The 21,087-nt window shown below is 41.8% G+C and overlaps 1 protein-coding gene across 8 annotated transcripts in view; it reads right to left on the bottom strand.

Moving 5' to 3' along the window:
* Positions 1 to 21,087, bottom strand: part of RIMS2 (regulating synaptic membrane exocytosis 2) — an 830,084-nt gene that overhangs the window by 312,739 nt on the left and 496,258 nt on the right. For 4 of the 8 annotated variants that reach the window (XM_040354825.1, XM_040354826.1, XM_040354828.1 and 1 more), the window contains exons 9-11: positions 18,774 to 18,820; positions 15,029 to 15,141; positions 7,252 to 7,299 (exon numbers count right to left, since the gene is read on the bottom strand). In XM_040354825.1, the coding sequence (XP_040210759.1) occupies positions 7,252 to 7,299; positions 15,029 to 15,141; positions 18,774 to 18,820 (208 nt within the window). The remainder of the gene's footprint in view (positions 1 to 7,251; positions 7,300 to 15,028; positions 15,142 to 18,773; positions 18,821 to 21,087) is intronic. The other 4 variants (XM_040354833.1, XM_040354827.1, XM_040354834.1 and 1 more) reach the window with 1 other exon arrangement.

Here is a 21,087-nt window from a genome sequence, read left to right as displayed (position 1 = left end):
GCGGCTCCAGCCAATCACAGTGCCGGAGCCGCAAAACCCGGAAGTAACCCCGGGAGATATGTCTGCGGCCGGAGGGGGAGACGAAGACGGCTTTGATTTAAGGTAAGTAATTCCTAATGAGCTAGTATGCTATGCATACTAGCTCATTATGCCTTTGTCTTGCATGTTTTTTTTTTTTTTTTTTAATGTTCACTTCCTCTTTACAAGCAGTGGACGTGTTTAGAATCAGGCCCTTACCTCTGTAGCTGTAGGCACTGTGGAGCAATTCTACCTAAAACTTTTACAATAGACACACTAATGTAGACACTGTTTTTGCTTTATAGATTAGAAGGCTGCAGAGTTACTTCTAATAGGGAAGAGCAAAGTGAGCTGAACTGCTGAGTTACTATTGGGAGAGGGGAGCAGGTTGAGCTCCATTGCTCAAATCCTGCTAGGAGGAGGGAGCAGGGTGAGTGGGGGATGAGCTGAGCTATTGAAAGAATGACTTGGAGAACTTCAATGCTTGTGCTATGAGATTTGGGATTCTATTATCCCACACTACTTACAGCTACAGAGGTCAGTAAATGCTTGTTTTAAAGATAATTTAAAGCATAAAGATTATGTGAATACTTGAATATTAATAGCCAGAGGCTCCCTTTAAGCATAACAGTATTTTAGGAAACAGGCAAAACTAGGGCTGGGAGTTGAACAGTCAAAGTAAAGTATTGTATGTTTAGATCTATATGAAAAATAAACTAGTTACGATTTTCTTTACAATAAAACCAGCAAGCACGAATGGTGCAAAATAATAGGTTAGAAAACAAGAAAAACAAAATCCTTAAATAAGCCAAATGCCTAAACCTCTGGCAGCACTGTGCATGAAATCCTAATTAGGGCTTATATCTGTACAATTAGATAATACTGAGTGGGAAGATGCAAGATATCGTACTAATTAAATTTTGTGAAGACTTCTAATATCCTTCTAAAACAAGAAGACATTTATAACAGTGGCGATTACAAGTTCAGTGGCCTTGTCTAGTCTAAAGTAAATAGCTGGAGATGTTAGTCTAGAGGATAGCTTATTAGTAGAGCTAATTAGGATGGTATGATCATTAAACTTGTGTATAGTTTTTGTTTATCCCCATCATGCATTCAGCTGTATATTTACTGCACCCTATAGGGACCAAACAATGCTTTATGCAGCAGCTCAACTGCTTTAAAGTTAGTTAGCTTTCAACAGTTTATTGCTTGGTAGCTAGATATTGGGTTATTATTGTAAGTTCAAACTGAATGTTCTGCCTTGTTTTTTTAAAGAGGTACTCTACACTAAGCAGTATTTGCAACCAAACTGACCATGCAACAATAACATGTACAGTAAAAGTATCCGAGGTGTGGACACTCTTCCCCCTAGCATGTCTTAGCTCAGCATGTCTGGGTTAGGAACAAAATAAAAACTCAAATTTTGTAATTGTAAAGGAGGTGTCCTTTTTGTGTTTCAGGTGTCATCGGTGATGGTACAATTGTGGAGTCAGGCATATAGACTGCATGACTCCCACTGACTGCCAACGATTTTAAATCTCAATTGAAGAACTGAAGCCTCCCTATTTATTACACGGGGGTTGTTGATTGGAGCAATGTGCAGGAGGAAGAGTCTGACTGCTGCAGACTTGGACCACTGCTTGTGCGTGAGAGCAGTGGTCCAACTTTCCAGCATGGTGGAATCACATGGTATTCTTTTCCTGGTTGCAGTTGTATGAGATAGACAGGTACAGGAGTGTATTTGTATGCAGCCTGACTGCATTGCAATACCAATTAGGTTTTGTCTATCCTGCCTGTGGGAGGTTCCTCATCATCATCATCATCATGTACAATGCAGGGCTATTAATCCTGCATTGTATTTGAAGGAGGCAACTGTGCAACTGCAACAGTGTGTGGTTTAGAGAGGAGGTAGCAGTAACCTGGTCCCACAGATAGATAGAGCCTGTTGGAGAGCAGAATAAGTAAAGTATTTCTCCTTATCCCAGCACCCCTAGACATAACGAGGGGTTCCGCTGCAAGGATATACACAAAATTTGTCAAAAGTTTTGGGACCTCTGCCTTTATATGCACATGAACTTTAAAGCGAATGTCCGCTGAAAAAAAAATATTAAAAGCCATCAGCTACAAATACTGCAGCTGCTGACTTTTAATACTAGGACACTTACCTGTCCTGGATTCCAGGGCCATCTGCAGCAGAGGACGAGCGATCGCTCGTCACTCTGCTGCCCCCCCCCCCCCGCCATCCTCGGTGAGGGGACCAGGAAGTGAAGCCCCCCGGCTTCACTGCCCGGTTCCCCACGGCACATCCGCGAGTCGCGATACGCCTGCCGATTGGCTCCCGCTGTGTACTGGGAGCCGAGTGTTCCCAGAACACAACGTAGGTGACGTCATGCCCGCAGTCTGCCCGAGACTGTGTGGCCGGAAGTGGGTGAAAATACCCGTCTTTAGACAGGTATCTGCACCCCCTCCCCCCTGAAAGGTGTCAAATGTGACACCGGAGGGGGGGAGGGTTCCGATCAGCGGGAGTTCCACTTTAGGGTGGAGCTCCGCTTTAATGGCATCACAGTCTTAGTCTGTTGGGTTCAATATTGAGTTGGCCCACCCTTTGCAGCTATAACAGCTTCAACTCTTCTGGGAAGACTGTCCACAAGGTTTAGGAATGTTTGACCATTCTTCCAGAAGTGCATTTGTGAGATCAGGCAAGTTCATATGCGTGTAAAGGTAGTTGTCCCAATACTTTTGACAATAATGGGCCAAATCCTCAAAAGGGATACACAGGCGGAACTGCTGTTCAGCCTGCGTATCCCTGTGCCTATCTTTGGAACTGATCCTCAGAATCAGTTTTCCAAAGATAGGCAGAAGATCTGACATCTGTAAGACACTTAGGCCCCATACACACGAGAGGATTTATCCGCAGATACGGTCCAGCGGACCGTATCCGCGGATAAATCCTCTCAAAGATTTCAGAGGATTTCTATGCGATGGCGTGTACACACCATCGCATTGAAATCCGCGCTGAAATCCTCTGCCGATGACGTGTCGCGCCGTCGCCGCTATTATGACGCGGCGACGGGCGCGACGCTGTCATATAAGGAATTCCACGCATGCGTCAAGTCATTACGACGCGTGCGGGGAATCCCTTTAGACGGATGGATCCGGTAAGTCTGTACAGACGAGCGGATCCATCCGTTGGAATGGATTCCAGCAGATGGATTTGTTGAGCATGTCAGCAAATATCCATCTGCTGGAAATCCATCCCAGGGGAGATTTATCTGCGGATAAATATCCCACGGAGTGTACACACCATAGAATCTATCCGCTGAAACCCGTTTGCATGGATTTATCTGCGGATAGATTCTATGGTGTGTATGGGGCCTCACACTGTCAGATCTTAGGATGCAGTACCGCATCCGCCGCTGGGGGCATTTCTCATTGAAATGCCGCTTTGCGTATGCAAATGAGGACTTACGGAGATCCACAAAGCTTTTCAGCTTTGTGTTTTCTGCGTAAGTTTACGTTTGCATACGTAAAATTAGTTCTGCTTTTACAAAGTGTAAACTAGTAACACCTTGTAAAAACAGATCTTTTTTTCGATCAATTAGTCACCACAGTCATGCGAGAGCTCGCATGGTGGTCAGTAATTGCGGGCGCGCTACTGTGATACAGCGAGCGGCCATAGCCGCTCACTGCATCACTCGGCCCCGCCCCTCTGCGCGCTGCATCACTGGATGTGATTGACAGCAGCGCCAGCCAATGGAATGGGGCGACAGCATTCGATGTTTTTTCACCTTAATGCATAGATTGCATTAAGGTGAAAAAAAAAATGTCTTTACAACTCCTTTAACCCCTTTACTGCCAGTTCCAAAATTTAAAATACTGTATAAACTGCAGCCTATCAGATGAAAGAACTCCAGGATCTCCGAATTGCTTTCAGACTTTCTGGTAACATGAACCCCCACTTTTTGTGATGAAATAAAATTTAATGTGGAGCTCCACCCAAAGGGGGAAGTTCCACTTTAAGTACTCCTCCCCTGCCACATTCTGGGACACGTTACAGGTCCCAGGAGACTGCCAGACCAGTCAGGAAGCGCAACGTGACTCGTGCGTCCACAGTGGGCACCCGGGTGTGAAGCCCCAAGTTGTCACAGTGAAGTGAAATGTCGTTGCTGGGGAGAGAAGCCCCCGTAGGAAGGGACAGCTTGGGTGAGCACATCGCTGGATCTTGGAACAGATGAATGTGTGCTTATTAAAAGTGAGCAGCTACAGTTTTGGTAGCTGCTGACTTTTAATAAACACAAAAACGACTAGAGCTCCTCTGTGGAAAAAATTATAATTTTTAATTATAAAAAAATTAAGTTACACTCAAGCAGATAAGACCCCCCCCCCCCAAAAAAAAATGGAGCCCCCCCACCCCCACATATGAATACAAACACACAAGGTGGGGGCGCCTGCGCATGAAAACATTGATTGCAATACATGTCACTTATCAGTGCGCACGGGAGAAAAACTTCTAGCACTAGACCTCCTCCATAACGCTAACTGATGACCTATAGGGGGGCTTTTAAAGCCTCGCCTACAGAATATATAGGTTACTGAAGTTTGTCCTCATTTTACAGGCGCATGTAAATTAAAGGTTTGACGTGTTGGGTAGCTATTTACTCAATGTAACCTCGACTTTTATATTTACCAAAAAATTGGGTAATTTATTACATTTGTGTGCCCTAAAATTAACTTTAGAACATTTTCTATTGTAATTTTGTGTATATTAGACCTTTGCGGTGTAACATAAAACTACCAAGTCTAGAGAAGTATGTGGTGTGGTCCTCACCAAGACAGGAAGCCATGAATGGCAACAAAGAAATTGTCCTTACCCTACTAAAAATGTGTTCTTTGTTATCTGTTCCTGTTGAAGAGATTTCTCCTCAATACTGCAGACCACAGCAAAAACCTGATAAAAGTTTGAACCCTTCTATGCTCCAATCAAAACAAAATTAAACGTTTTGGCTGGAGTTGGGCCTTAAGAGGAACACAGTTAACAAATAATTCTGGGTATGTTTATAATGAGTCTCACCAGATGCAGAATCTAAGAGAAATCTGTTCATAGTTCTTATTTAGAGATCTAAACAGCTTGCCATTAACAATCCCTTCTTTGAATTTAGAAATATAACGGAGCACCCCGGGGACTTTTGAAGCTAATCACACTGTATGGAGATCACTAATTGCAGCTGATTTTTAATTTTTTTGGTAGTGAATGCATCTGAGGTTATCTTTAAGTGTCCTGTTAAGTGTCCAGCAATAGCGTTACATACAGTAGTTTCCTGTGTCAAATGCAAGTCATATGGATACTAGGAACCCCTGTAAAGTTCAACATTATCCAACGCAGAGGTTACACAGGGTTTTATGTAGTGGCTGCAACAAAGTGAGGGGGGGGGGGGGCAGAAAAGATGACCATTAGTGGGTTGTGGGTGGGCTTTTATTGGTGGGCTTTAAAGAGACTGTCACTTTGCCCCGAATGAGCATTATAGTATTACCATATCCTTCTCTTTGATCCCAGGATGATGAGAGTTATGTTTACAGAACAAAGGAAGCCCACAGGCACATTACAGATAACCATATTGTATAACAGAATAACACCAATATTATGGGAATGTTTAACCATTCTTCTAAAAGCGAATGGCACAGAGTCCTGACCTCAACCCGAAAGAACATATTTTGGATAAATCAGAGCCGAGAATGGGAGCCAGGCCTTCTTGTCCAACATCCGTGTCTGACCTCACAAATGCAGTTCTGGAAGAATGGTCAAACATTCCCATAGACACACTCCTAAAGCTTGTGAACAGCCTTCCCAGAAGAGTTGAAGCTGTTATCGTTGCAAAGGGTGGGCCAACTCAATATTGAACCCTACGGACTAAGACTGGGATGCCATTAAAGTTCATGTGCTTGTAAAGACAGGTGTCCGAAAACTTTTGACAATATAGTGTATGTCCAAATCTAAGAAATCACCAGCAGCCCCATGTTCAAACAAAAAACAGAACACTTTTTTTTTGTCACCAAAAAATGAGACTGAGACATACTCTCAAGCTCTCTCGTCTCCTCCTCTCATGCTCGTCTCCAGTATTTTTCCAGTGCCTCTCCCATGCTCTGGAACTCGCTGCCTCAACCTGTCCAGCTATTCCCTACTCTTGCTACCTTCAGGCGATCCCTGAAAACTCATCTATTCAGGGAAGCCTATACCTAACTTTTTACAACGTCCATCAACTCATTCCCCACAGTTACAACCCTTTGTACCACCTGCCCCACCCTATTAGATTGTAAGCTCTTCTGAGCAGGGCCCTCCTAATCCTCTTGTATTGTATTATAACTGTATTGTCTATCTTTTTATACTGTAAAGCGCTGCATACACTGTTGGCGCTATATAAATCTTGTATAATAATAATAATAATAATAATAATAATTTTGAGGACCTCTTCCTTAGACAGCCATGGGCCTTAGTGGCCATGAAACTTCACTTTTTTGGAGACCATAAAAGTGTCTCCTTTTTTGTTTGATCGTGGTCTGCTGGTGATTTTTGGATAGGTAAGTGGGGCTGGGAACATACTACTCTTTAAACCATATTTTTACAAAAGTGGCCAACATTGTATTTACTGACATTCTTCTTAACTATTTAAAAACATTACAAAATATACTTAATTTTCATAGAATGTATGGCAATTCTAAATCAAAATATGTTCTGCAAACAAGATAAGATTAAGCAAAATTACTTCTCATAGGTTACTAAAAAAAAAAATGCTGCTATAGGACATGCTGGGAACAGATATCACAGAGGTAATAAGCTTTGGGAAAGGGGTTTTTACAAGCCACAGAAAATAAATAGTCTCTTTTAAGTATAACTATTTCCTCTAATAGTCATGCGCAATATTTTTTGTGCACATGTAGAAAAACTTTTAGAAAGGAGAAGCGTCTGTGGTTGCCATGGCAACTGACAACAGCAGCAGTCAAAATCTCATCGATGGTTGCCACAGATAACAAGGGCACTTTCCTTTATTGCAGTTTTTATACAAGGCCTCTTTTAAACAGTGCACGCTTCAAAATAAATGAACAAATAAAATTGGGGGGGAGCAAAATAAATCTACAGGCTTCAGTGCAGTCACACTAAGACAAAAATAAAGAAGAAAAAAGAAGAAGAAAGAAACAAACAGCTTTAATTTGTGTCAGGCAGAAAAAGGCCTTTACCTGGACCCTAGGAACAAAAGGCGGAGTTCTTCTATTAAGGCTTTGGCTCTGGTAAGCAAAAAAATAAAAAAAAGCAACAGAACAAAAACAAAAAATAAAAAAAAAAGACAACAAGCTGAAATTAAAACAAATTCAAAATAAAACACAAGTTTTCAAATAAACATTAACAGCAACAAAGTTCACATCAAAAGCACACATTTCTGGCAAACATACTGATGTAACAAATTGCTGGCTGACTGCAAACCACTGACGACTTAACATTTCAGCATTAATAAATAAAAAATAATCAGTTAGAGATTTTTTTTCATTTCAGTTAATTGTAGCAATCTATTTAATTCTGAAGAAAAATATTCCATATCACTGCTCAACTTATAAATAAGGGAGCACCCATACTTCCGGAGAAAACTAGGTGGTGGGGAAAAATGAGCACTACCCTTCGTTTTGTTCCAATCTTTTACAGAAATTATGTTAAAGTGGCTCTAAAGTCATAAGGTTTTTTATAATGCATTTTCTCCAACAAAAAAAATCTTCTGTGACCAGGATCCTCATTATTGGGTGTGTGTTAGGACTGGGACTTCTGCTATTTACTAGTAACTCATTTCCTTCAGTGCACAGAGGCAGCTTAGCTGTCGGTTAATTACCAGTCACTCTTTGTTTCCACAGTGACTCACTTGGTTACCATTATCTGCCTTATTAGTCCAGTCTACAGCCAGCTACTTTTAGCTATTTAAACAGCTTTGCTCATTCCCTCCCTGCCCTTGGGTGGTCAACATCTCCTGTGTTTTCCTGTGTATGACTTGGCCTGGCTGACTTCTCTTCTGATTCCTACTCCTGATCTTTGGCTTCTGGCAATGCTGACTTCTGGTTTTCTGTCCCTGGCTTGTCTGATTACCCGCTCTGGCTTCCAAACCCTGGCTTCTGCTTTTGTCTACATTCCTAAAATGTTTTATTTTTGCTATTACATTAAAGGTGTGATTGTAACTGCATTTATTTGTCTCTGCCTGGTTAATGGTTCCTGACAGTGTGTTAAATGTATGTATGAATAATACATTTTTGAATATGATAAATTACATAAAATTATTACACCTATTTTATTTTGCTAAAAGCAATGTACCAATGTCGGTGTCACAAGATGGCATATATCTCCCTATTTTTGGGTGACCATAAATGCCAGGATTTGCCAAACTTCTACACGTCTTTCTTATTGGCTTTCAGGATACTGTACAGTAGAGATGAGTTTGGGCATTCTTCAAACTCATTTGTAGCTTAATTCCGAACTTGCGCTTTTTTTTTACTCAAACAAGCTGTGAGCCGGGTCATTCCCACCCCAGCTCTTTGTTTACGTGGGCTGCAAAGCAGGAACAACCTGGGCTGCAGCTCATTGGTGTAAAAAAGGGCATGAACTTGGCTAAAGATTAATTCAGAGGACGTCCAAGCTCATTCCTACTATACAGTATGGTAGAGTATGCATTGTGACATGGAAGGACACAATCTGGAACTCATAAGTAGGCCACACTGTTATGGCTAGACCAGAATTACGAGGCGATCTTCCAGCTGTAGACTAAAATAAGGACTCACCAATTAAAAAAGAAAAATAAGCAGAATTTTTTTTTTGAACAGTTCTTTAAAGTAGCATTGAACCACGCGCGTCTTCATTTTTACCAGCTTGGCAAAATATGGCAACTGACATATCCAACCGGATTGAGCAAAAAGGCAATGTCGATTAAAAACTTTCTTTGGTTTTGGGTGAACAGTGATGGAGATATTCCATAGTGGGGAGAACAAAAAAAGAAAAAATAATAACTTATAGCTGTTGAGGCTGCGGTAACCCAAAGGAATGGGAAAACACGCCACCTTCTGAGTGCACGGAAGGTGAAAGTCCATCTCTACGCAGTGAAGAGAAGGTCACTCTCTAAGGCCCCGTACACACGACCAGTTTCCTCGGCAGAATTCAGCTTCCGACCGAGTTTCTGGCTGAATTCTGCCGAGAAACCCGGCCGTGTGTACACTTTCGGCCGAGGAAGCCGACGAGGACCTCGGCGAGGAAATAGAGAACATGTTCTCTATTTCCTCGTTGTTCTATGGGAGCTCTCGGCCCGCCGAGCTCCTCGGCGGCTTCAGGGCTGAACTGGCCGAGGAACTCGATGTGTTTGGCACGTCGAGTTCCTCGGCCGTGTGTACGAGGCCTGAGCCTCAGGTGTTCCCTTTCTGGGTCCTCTCTGGGAATCTCAGGCGGTTGCAAGGAGTTGGTTGTGTGCACACAACTAACTACTGGGAGATCATACATTTTCTATGTCTGATGTGGTGGTGTGCCATCTTCACCATCCATGACACAGCCAAGATATGGGGGCAGCTCTCAGCGAGAATGCTCAGTGAAAGCCTTTTAAGCGGTTTGAGAATATCTACTTTGTATAAAGTATGTTGATATTTTATGCATTCAGTTCTATCAGCGGCCCCCAGTTAATATTACTGCCATGTCTTGATATCTTAGTCATACCGAACGGCTTCTGCAGACTGCAGGTACAGTGTTGAATCAACTACTACCACTCTTGCATCCTTCTTTCTGTGATGTTAAGCAGTGGTGACTACACTGTCATTTCTATTTGTCAGTAAAATATCAGGTGTGACAGTATTTGAAGAAACATTTGAAGAAGGAATACTTTCAATTACATGCAAGTAAGTGTTAAATCATATATATAGTTGTGTTAAAAATAATAGCAGTCCGACATCACTAACCAGATCAATTACTGTCTTTGGTAAAAAAAATATATATTTCTACATGGCAAATAATTACTAGTGGGTGTAGTAGAGTGATACTGTAGACCCAACAGTCATGACATGCATGCTGCTCACCCCTGTGTGCAGCCTAGAACGCTGGCTCCATGTCGTCCTCAGTCTCTGTTTGCTCAGTTAAGCCTACAGCCTCACACTGATCACAGCCGCTTGGTCTCAGGTGTTCCCTATTCATGCTGTTTAATGCTAACTTCAATGTTACTGTGCTGCTTATTTTAATAAAGTGTTTTTTTTATTTGATACTGGCCACAGCGCCCTGCTGTTCCTTTTCTTCTACATTGAGGTGATCCTACCCAGATCTTCTGCATTAGCTGCAGTGGTGCAGTCTTGGTCCCTTCTCATGTTCAGCTATTCATCTATCCATCCTGTTGCCTCATCCATTCATCTACACTGTTTATGGTCTACAGATACAGATGGAAGTTCCAATGGACCAAGGGACTTTGCACTTCTCCTAGGAGTGCCGTGTTGTTTACTTGTACACTCTTTGGATTTGCTAAATCCACAAAAGAACTGTGGTCTGTTTTCCTCTGATGTCAGGAACAATCTATGTGCCAAATTCCTTTAAAAACTGCTTGCAAGTGTACCTAGAAGAACTGATGCTGTTTTAATGGACCAAATATCGACTTCAGTTTGTTTTTCTGTTTATGCAGGTTTTTAATTGATATTCATTGCATTCGTTTGAAAGCATTCTCAGCATATACAGCATTGTTCACAACTGCCTGATACTTTAGCGCAATATAAATACAGCATACACACACACAAAGTTTTACTTTTTTTATACGTACATGTATTCCTTTTTAACCTTGAAGGCACTTGATACATTTAACACAGTAGTAGCTAGTGAAAAATTAGCACTCTACATTAATGAATAACAGTGATGGACTATCTTAATTTACAATGAGATAAGAAGAACCTTAATGAGGATATTTTTAATTTCTCAGACTTCCCAATGGGTGAATAATCTGTCTGGTGGGGATATTACCCTGCTATTAAATAGTAAAGGTGGAGTAAGTTGTTACTGTATATATGGTTATGCTGTAACGTATATATTCTTTGATAGTTTTACCAGATGGGTCTTCAATATATCAAATGTTGCACACTCAAGCTCGGATATTACTATTGGGAAAGGGATGATTTCAGCATTAGTCAGATTATACGCCTGCCAATTCAATGTCCTTCATAGATCATGGCTAGAAAGTGAGCACAATAGGCCACAATGGAACTAGTGCAGGGCAAAAAAACAAGTTCTGTAGCTCACCTTAAAGGAAACATGTCATTAGAGAACTATATATGCTTCCATTAATAACCACTTTTATAAAAACACAAGCTGCCTTCCTGTCACATGGATCCTTTGTCTGTAATTATTTCTAAATCACTAAATCAGTACAAACATTCAGACATAAGTACACCTGATCTACATATGTGTTCCGGATCATGCAATTAAAAAAGTAACATAGCCAGGGAATGTACATGAAAGCCAAGCAACTAGGATTTTCCAGGTTAGAAAACTTCATATTCACCCCTTATAATCCCACCCCCTCTGCTACAGAAATAATGCTTTTTTTGGGTTATTTTTCATTGTAGATGCACGCCCCCCTCCTTTCCTCCCTCTTCACCTAGGCCCGTGGTCTTTAAAATGCAGCCTGGTGGTCAAATGTGGCCCGTTTCTTGCTTTTATCAGGTCCTTGGGGCACTATTCCATTCACTGACATAAACAATTGGGCATATGTCCTCACACTGACACCAACAATAGGGCAACATTTCTCCCAATGAAACCAACAATAGGGCACAATTCCTCCCAATGACACCAACAGTGGGGCACAATTCCTCCCACTGACACCAACCAAGGGGCACAATTCTTCCCTCTGACACAAACAGGGGGGCACTATTCCTTCCACTGACACCAACAATTGGGCATATGTCTTTCCACTAACACCAATGAATGGGCAAAATTTCTCTAGATGACACCACCGATAAGGCACTATTCCTACCACTGACACCAATAATTGGGCATATGTCTTTCCCCTAACACCAATGAGTGGGCAAAATTCCTCCCGATGACACCACCAATGGGGCTCTATTCCTACCACTGACATGAACAATGGGGCATTGTTTACTCCCACTGACACTAGGGCATTTTCTATTCCCATTGGCCTTAATCTGGCCCCCCACAGTCGGAAGGACAGAATACTGGCCCTTTGTTTAGAAAGTCTGGAGACCCCTGGCCTAGGCAAATGAAATGCAGTGCCCCAGGTACCTCATGGGATATGTGGGAGCACTGCACATCAATCCATTCTTTAAAGGAGGAGGGGGGCTTAGCGACGCCTCATCGGGAGGTAGTGTCTGAACCCGGAAGAAGCTGCAGCCCCCTGATGACGCTACAGGAGACCATGGCAGTGCAGGCCCGAGCGGTGGCTACAGAGAAGTGGATCTCAGAAGGACAAAGCTGGACCTGCTGGGAGGTGAAACTGTGCACAACCCAGAATCAGGTAAGCAGGGAATAAAAATGTATAACTAACTAGGAATCTTCACTAAGGAAGGCCTTATATAACTAAATATCAAATACAAGCTTTTCATAACTCAAGCCAGCAAAGCCTAATAAATTCTTATATCTAAAGTTTTCACATTCGAAAAGGATATTATTAGGTTTCTGCTGAACAGTACTGAGTAGGGTTGTCCCGATACCACTTTTTTAAGACAGAGTACAAGTACCGATACTTTTTTTCAAGTACTCGCCGATACCGATTGCCAATACTTTTTTTTAATCTCATGTGACAGTGGCACAGTGTATTTTTTTTTACAATTTTTTTTTATTTTTTTTACAATGCTTTCTTTCTTTCTTTTTTTTAAAGGGACAGTATCAGTGTGTTTTTTATTTAATTTTTTATTATTTTTTACAATAATTTTTTTTATTATTATTTTTTTATAAGCCCTGTTGGGGGGCTTTGGTGAGATATCAGGGGTCTTAACAGACCTTTGACATCTCCCCTTTGAGACAGAGAAAGTGACTAAGGACACAGATTCCCCAGTCCCTTTCTCAGCAGCCTCAGCTGCGCTAAAAATGAATGGAGAGAAGACAGCGGATCCTCTCCATTCATAAACCGAAATATTGTAAACATAGTTTACAATGTTTAAGTTATGTGAATGGACAGAGTCAGTGATCACTGACTCTGTACATTCCGAACAGTAAGGAGCCGGCTCCTTCCTCCGCTCTCCATCCTGACAGATCAAGGGGGTGGAGGAGGAGCACGGAGGGGGACAGCAGCACGGAGGGAGAGAGCAGCATGGAGGGGGACACAGAGGGAGAGAGCAGCATGGAAGGGGACATGGAGGGAGACCGCAACATGGAGGGGGACACGGAGGGAGACCGCAGCACGGAGGGGGACATGGAGGGAGAGACCAGCATGGAGGGGGACATGGAGGGAGGGAGACAGCAGAAAAACGGAGGGGGGCTGGAGGAGGATACTAGTCAGCGGTGATTTGTGAGTTACAAGCACCGATCACCGCTGATTTTATATTTCGTAGTAAATATACTTTGCTAATCCATACAAATGTTTGCACTGCCATATTAAATAAGCCCACTGAGTCATTAAGGTGGGAAATAATAATCATACAAATATTTTCACTGAAACACTTCTTATATGACATTGCAAATTCTGATAGCAACTGCAGATACACTAAGGTGCTAAAGGCAAAAATGTAATATATTGCAGCTTACCAATCATTAGATGTGGTGGCTGCATCAAGTTTCTTTTTTTCCCTGTTTTCACCTGGTGATCTGGACAGTAAGCATGGCTGGTGCAAGGATTTTTGATACCCTCTTTTCCCTACCCATGTGACAAGAAGCATCTCTATACACGAAGCATCAGCTTCCTCTAGAGCTGGCTCGGGTGCTGAGATGCGCCTCTATTAACAACACCGGTCAGACGGAGCAGCTGCCTGGGACTGAGTTAGTTACTTGCTGCAGCCTGCAGAGCATGCAGACACGGAGGGAAACCAGTACCTGGGCGCTCCTAGGCAGCAGTGTGCCCTAGGCAGCTGCCTAGTTTGCCTAGTGGTAGCACCGGCCCTGCCAGTAAGACATCTCCAGTATTAGTGAGACACCACTCTGGATGAATGAGCATAGGTGGCACGGCAGACAGCAGCATTGTCAGTGTTAAATGTATTAGCAAATTTATTTACACTAATACAGTGAAACCAAACTCCAGCTCACACTTTATAATCAGTTACAGCTAATTTTTTTTATTTTTTTGGGATAAAGGTTTTGCATGAATAAATAAAAGCTGATCATTTTAAAGCACTCCTGTCAGTGTCGAATGGTTTGTCTCATCCATGTAAACTGATATATTCTGTAGGAAAGCTTGTGCTTTTGAAAAACAACAAACTTGATGGCTGGATCACCAGATGGAAATGGTAAAAAAAAAAAGCCTAAAGAAGAAAACAAATGCAGCCCTCACATCTAAGAATTGGTAAAGTGCAATATAATGTAGGTTTTCTTTTGTATTTAATACTGCTTTAAATCAACCTTTATTAACTCAAAACTTTACACCTAATACATATCCTCAGGAGTGGGTGAAGCTGTCTTTTAGATAAATTATAGTTGCTATAGAATTTGAGCGGGGCAGAAATTGGTTCATTTACTATAGGCACTGGCATGACCAAGTGTAAATAATTGGTTAACAGATCTGACTACATTACATCTATATGTAATTGGCTGCCATAGGTTACTGTACCTGTTTTACTACACAGAAATGTTGACAATCATAGTAGTTCTGTGTCTAATAACCATGCAGCATACAGTTAAGTTAATTAGCAAAGAATGATGATGATGTGAAAAGGGCAGTAACCCAAAGCAACCAATTCCAGATTACATCAATGAAATACAAATTCTGATTGGCTGCTGTAGAGTACTGTGTTTTACCCACTAAAAGGCGTTGGGACAGTTTCAATGATAAGGCTGAAGACTGAGAATATTTTTACATACTGAAATTTGTCCAGACAGGAACTGGGGAGCGTCACGCAACATTCCAGGACTCATTGGAGAAGTGACAGATATGGAGGGACGATCCATTTTCTGGGACTCAAACGAACTAGAACCTATTTGTGACATAAACAGCAAATTAGTTTGGAGAACTAAACAAGGAAGAACCAACACACAACCCATAAAAAACTATTTCCATAAGAGTCAACCTGTCAGCAAGGGTTGAAATTGCCTAACAACACACCTATTTTTACAGAGTGAGACAGTGGAATCAAATTAAACACCAAATCACAAAATATGAATAAGCAAAAGAATGGGGGGAAAAGGAGAGGTAATAACCCTTGGGACTTTTAAGGTGTTGGATGTGGAGATCAAGACTCACTTATATAACATATAAAATAAATACATTTTATTAGAAAGATAAAAAACATGAGAACAACGTTTTATCCATATCAAAAATCACTTTCCCTCAGCAGAGCTTTTGTTGTCTTTTCGTTGTCTATAACATATAAAACGCCACACCGGAATCTCCTGAGGAAGATCTGCTGAGTGAAACATGTTGAGAGTGGTAGTGTCTGTAAATTATGCCTTTATAGAACAAGCGATTTTTGAAATGGATAAAACTTTGTTCTCATGTTTTTTATCTTTCTAATAAAATGTATTCATTTTATATGTTGCATAAGTGAATCTTGATCTCCACACCCAACACCTTAAAAGTCCAGAGGGTTGTTACCACTCCCCCCCCCCCCCCCATTATTATTTAGTTCCTTTTATATATTAGAAGCCTTCTCAATAGAAAATAATAGGATGGTGCCTGTATGGTTAGAAGTAAGGGATTGGCACAGAGTGTTGGCAATGTGGGCTGCACAGCATGAATCTAGGAACGTGCACAGGTGAGTAAAATTCGCTGGGAATGGCTAGGGAAGAAGGGGGGTCTTATAGGAAAACTTTATGAAAAGTATAGCCATTCTTTATAAATCAGAAGTGCCACAGCTTCGATGTAATAGAGTCTCTGGTGTCCTACAAAGGCAGCAGCTAAACCAAAAAAACACTCATGACTGGTGTTCACAAGTGATAGAAGAATCTAAGGCCTCGTACACACGACCGAACATGTCTGCTAAAACTGGTCCGCTGACCAGTTTCAGCAGACATGTTTGGTCTTCTGTACGGCCGACCGGACAAATGTCCGGCAGATCGGACAGGTTTCCAGCGGACAAATGTTTCTTAGCATGCTAAGAAACATGTCCGCTGGAACCATGTCCGTGGGACATGTTCGGTCGTCTGTACAGACTCACCGGACATGTCCGATCGGCCGCCATCCCTTGCATGCGTCAAATGTGATTCGACGCATGCGTGGAAGCATTGACCTTCCAGGGTCGCGCACGTCTCCGCGTCATTGTCGCGGCCACGTCACCACGCTGTCTGTCCGCGCGGAATTCTGTCTGATGGTGTGTACAACCATCAGACAGAAATCTCCGGGCGGACATGTCCGCTGAAAACGGTCCGGCCGACCCATTTCATCGAACAGTCCGTCCGTGTGTACGAGGCCTAACAAGCCCATTAGCACCATTGCTCTAACTGGGATGCCAATATCTGGCCCTTTAAAGCAGAACTACATTTTCTCAATATACAGTGGGAAAAATAATTATTCAATCCCCTGCAGATTTTGTAAGTTTGCCCGCTTACAAAGAAATGAGGGGTCTATAATTTTTATCATAGGTGTATTTTAAATGATGACAGAATATCAACCAGGAAACCAGAAAAAATACACAATACAAATATTATAAATTGAGCTGCAATTCAGTGAGTAAAATAAGTATTTGATCCCAAAGCAAAACTTGACTTCGAACTTGGCGGAGAAACCCTTGTTGGCAAGCACAGAAAAACTATCCCCTATTTTTGTAAACGCTATAACTTTTGTGCAAACCAATCAATAAACGCTTATTGCGATTTTTGCACCAAAAATATGTAGAAGAATACGTATCGACCTAAACTGAGGGAAAAATATTTTTTTTATATATTTTTGGGGGATATTTATTATAGCAAAAAGTAAAAAATATTACATTTTTTTCAAAATTGTCGCTTAAGTTTTGTTTATAGAGCAAAAAATAAAAACTGCAGAGGTGATCAAATACCACCAAAAGAAAGCTCTATTTGTGGGGAAAAAAGGACGCCAATTTTGTTTGGGAGCCACGTCGCACGCGCAATTGTCAGTTAAAGCGACGCAGTGCCGAATCGCAAAAAGGGGCCAGGTCCTTTACCTGCATAAGGGTCCGGGTCTTAAGTAGTTAAGGTGAAAAAACACCTTGTTGTCATGGGCCCCCCAGCCCCCCCCTTGTTTTACTTACCTGAGCCTGTTTACCTGCTGTGCACGTCCTCCAGTGTTCTCTTCTCCATGGAGTCTCGGCGTTGATTGGATAGATTGATAGCAGCGCAGCCATTGGCTCCCACTGCTGTCAATCAAATCCAATGATGCAGCTGCCGGGGGACGGGACGAGTCATACACTCTGTGTCTATGGACGCCGACTGTATGACAGGGAGCGCACCGGCAAGGTAACCCCCCTCGGGAGAAAGCTTCCCAGAGGGGGTTAGCTATTGTGGGGAGGAGCCGAGACAGCCGCAGAGGGACCCCAGAGCAGGAGGATCAGGGGCCACTGTGTGCAAAACGAACTGCACAGTGGAGGTAAGTAGCCAATAGCAGAGTGCACTGATCGGAGTGTTCTGCCAGGGTGGGTGGGGGGGGGGTTTGCGGCTGTCCCCCTGTCAAAACACAACAGCACAGCAGGGAAGATCGCTGGACTAACCTTGCATGCGTAGTACAGCGGCTCCTGGCCAGAGCTGTCGTTTTTTTTTTTTTTCGTGCAACCGAAAAAAAGACTGTAGTGTGTACCAGGCTTTAGGGGTTGATTTACTTTGCAGTTGCCCTCTGCCAGTGCAGTTAACCCAGAGTTTAGTAAATGATGTAAAGCTTAATTGTACAAAGAATACCCAATCACATGCAAGGGAAATAAAAAAAAAATGCATTTTTGCTTGCACATGATTGGATGATGGAAATCAGCTCATTCACTAAGCTCTAGAGCAATTGCTCTTGCAGAGTGCAACTGCACTTTGCAAAGGGCACAGTCTATTTGCCTTCAGTAAATCAACCTCTACAGTATGTGTCCATGTATGCATAGGCTTTTAGAAGGGTTTAGGAGCTGCTGTGGTTAGGTGAGGTTCAAACTCCCTCAACCTCCATCTCATGAACGTGGGAGAATCGCGTTCAGAATAGTAACGTTTTGAGGGCAATGAGGGCGGTAAATGATGCCCAAGTGTACACGAAGCCTAGCTGGGAAGCTGTGCTAAAGAATCATGGGAGGTTGCTTCAGGTATATGCAGGCATATTAAGGTAAATGTAATCATGCCTACAGATTTTGTTTTATTTTAGATATCAAAGGGTTTGATTAACTAAAATTAATGAATTTATTGATTAAAAAATCTGGATGCAGCTGTGCATAGTAGCAAATCAGCTTCAAACTTCAGCTTGTTAAGTTAAGCTTTACTAAAAACCTGGAAGCTGATTGGTTTCTATGCAGAGTTGCACCAGATTTTGCACTCTCCAGTTTTAGTAAATCAACCTCAAAGTCTCTTTTATTGTTTATTTTGCAGGTGAAGAAACTTTTGTGGGAGAGCGACATCAGAATCACCGACCAATTTCAATATCCAAAATGTGATTCGCCCATACAAATAAACACATCATGTCACTTACTGGAATCTTGCGGGGCGTGTGTGCTATCAGGTATCCTGGGGATATCTCTGAAATAGAACAGTAAAACTCTGTTAAACATTTTGGCATATGCACAGTCATACCTAAAAATAATTGCACTTTTCCTAGAAAATAAGATTGATTTTCAAGATCAGGAGGATCTGTATGACACATAATCCATAACTGAATTTCATAGGTCCTTTAAGAGAAAACATGGAGAAATATATGATCTTCAGGACAATCTACAGTCTATTGCTGATGGCCTTCAAAGCAGCATGCATTCCTCTGCCCCATACTAGCTGACTAGCCTGAAAGTGATATTCTTCCAGTCAGTTTCATCCCACAAAGATCAGCATAACATCAGGATGTGTAATGACAGTTCAGGCTGGAGTCAGATAAGGACAGAGGCATGCCCTTGTCAGGACTACACCACAGACTCATCTCACTTATTGGTAAGTATATGCAGAAGGGTTAAAGTGTAACTCCACTTTTGTTCAGAAAAAAACATTCCCCTCCGGGTGATCTATGTACACTGCAAAGATTTTAACAAACTTTGTTGCAGATTCCTACCTTTTGTTATTATGAAGGGATAGCCGTTTGTCTGTGTCCATGTATAGAATTAATTTCTATGGGAGTGTTTTTATAATTATCAGTCAGCTGCTGCACCTGCAGGGCTCTAATGAGGAAAGAGGCAGGGTCTGCATCCCTTTAGACATGGCCTCCAAAGGGCGTATATCATAAAAAATGCATTTTTTTTGCTGCAGGGGATGCCAAAAATCTGACTTGTATCTTAGGGCAGACTTTGGGACAATCAGTAAGCCAATCACACAAGCAGGAAATTACATTTTCAGGGGGCGTTCTGTACACCAGCTGTGTGAAAACACCTCTAGGTAGCCATATTGCATTGCATTTTACAGAAAATTATAGCACTGCAGATTGAAAAGGAAAGGTGATTTTAATAACATTCAAGAATACGCTATATTCTTTTCTTTTTATGTTTTTGTGCCACAAAAGTGAAGTTACCCTTTAAGGATGGCACCACCATTCTGGTACACACGCTACTGTGAGCCAAGTCAATCAAAAAAGTCTGGAAAATACATGCCTGTCATGTCCAGGCTCTCAAAGCAGCCTATGGTGCTAATCTGGAAACTTGACTTACTGAGAAGAAATTTAGAGGCATCGGACATAAGAAAAAAAGGCAAGCAATAAACACTAAATAGCTTCCTTTACCTTAGTGCAGTCCTCCTTCACTTACCTCATCCTTCGATTTTGCTTTTAAATGTCTTTATTTCTTCTGAGAAATCCTCACTTCCTGTTCTTCTGTCTGTAACTCCACACCGTAATGCAAGGCTTTCTCCCTGGTGTGGAGTGTCATGCTCGTCCCCTCCCTTGAGGGGGAGGGGGCAAGCAGGAGAGTCAGGATGCCCACTAACACACAGCTCCTTTCTCTATCTGCAACGTAGAGAGTGTCCTGACTCTCCTGCTCGCCCCCCTTAAGTGAGGGGGAGAACATGACACTCCACACCAGGGAAAAAGCCTTGCATTACTGTGTGGAGTTACAAGCAGAAGAACCGTAAGTGAGGATTTCTCAGAAGAAATAAGGACATTTAAAAGCAAAATCGAAGGATGAGGTAAGTGAAGGAGGGCTGCACTAAGGTAAAGAAAGCTATTTAGGATTTTTTTTTTTTTTACCTTTACAACCCCTTTAAGTATCAGGAGTATATTACACTTTACATGTCTTAACTACACTTTATATTTACTTTATTAAATAAAGTCAAGATATTCTTTAAAATGCACCCATACCCACCCGTGCATAACAAGCAAAAAAAGAGCTTAAAAGAGAAGGCACTCCTTACCTCCCTAGCTACGTGTACTATGGAGTTATTAATTCATACTCAAAGATCACAATTAAAACTCTAAAGTTGTGTTTCAGTCAGTTTCTAAAAGTTCAGAAACATCTGCTGTTTGTGTACAATACAGGGCTGCAATGATAACATTGTATTGGAAGTAATAGGAAAAAAAATGAAACTTTTTGTGCCTTTATTGTGAAATTTGAAGACAAATTTCTTTACAATGCCTAAAGCTACAGAGGTGAGTTGGGGCTTTGTTTTAGAGCATGTTTGGAATTCTGAAACACTTTGGTCTGTGTAGTCTGGACATCTCAAAGTGATGTTTACCATTAATTCAATAATATGCAGGAGGTGAGACAGTAATATCAACTGCTTTATTTTATGCAGTTACATAATACGACAGGGAAGGATGGGTAACACGATGCACATTATTTTATTAATGTTTTGTCAAGTAAAACAAATCATTC

This window comes from Rana temporaria, chromosome 5, assembly GCF_905171775.1.
Source record: "Rana temporaria chromosome 5, aRanTem1.1, whole genome shotgun sequence".
NCBI lineage: Eukaryota > Metazoa > Chordata > Amphibia > Anura > Ranidae > Rana > Rana temporaria.
Note: the sequence above shows the minus strand (reverse complement) of the source record. Positions and strands in the feature narration are given on the sequence as shown.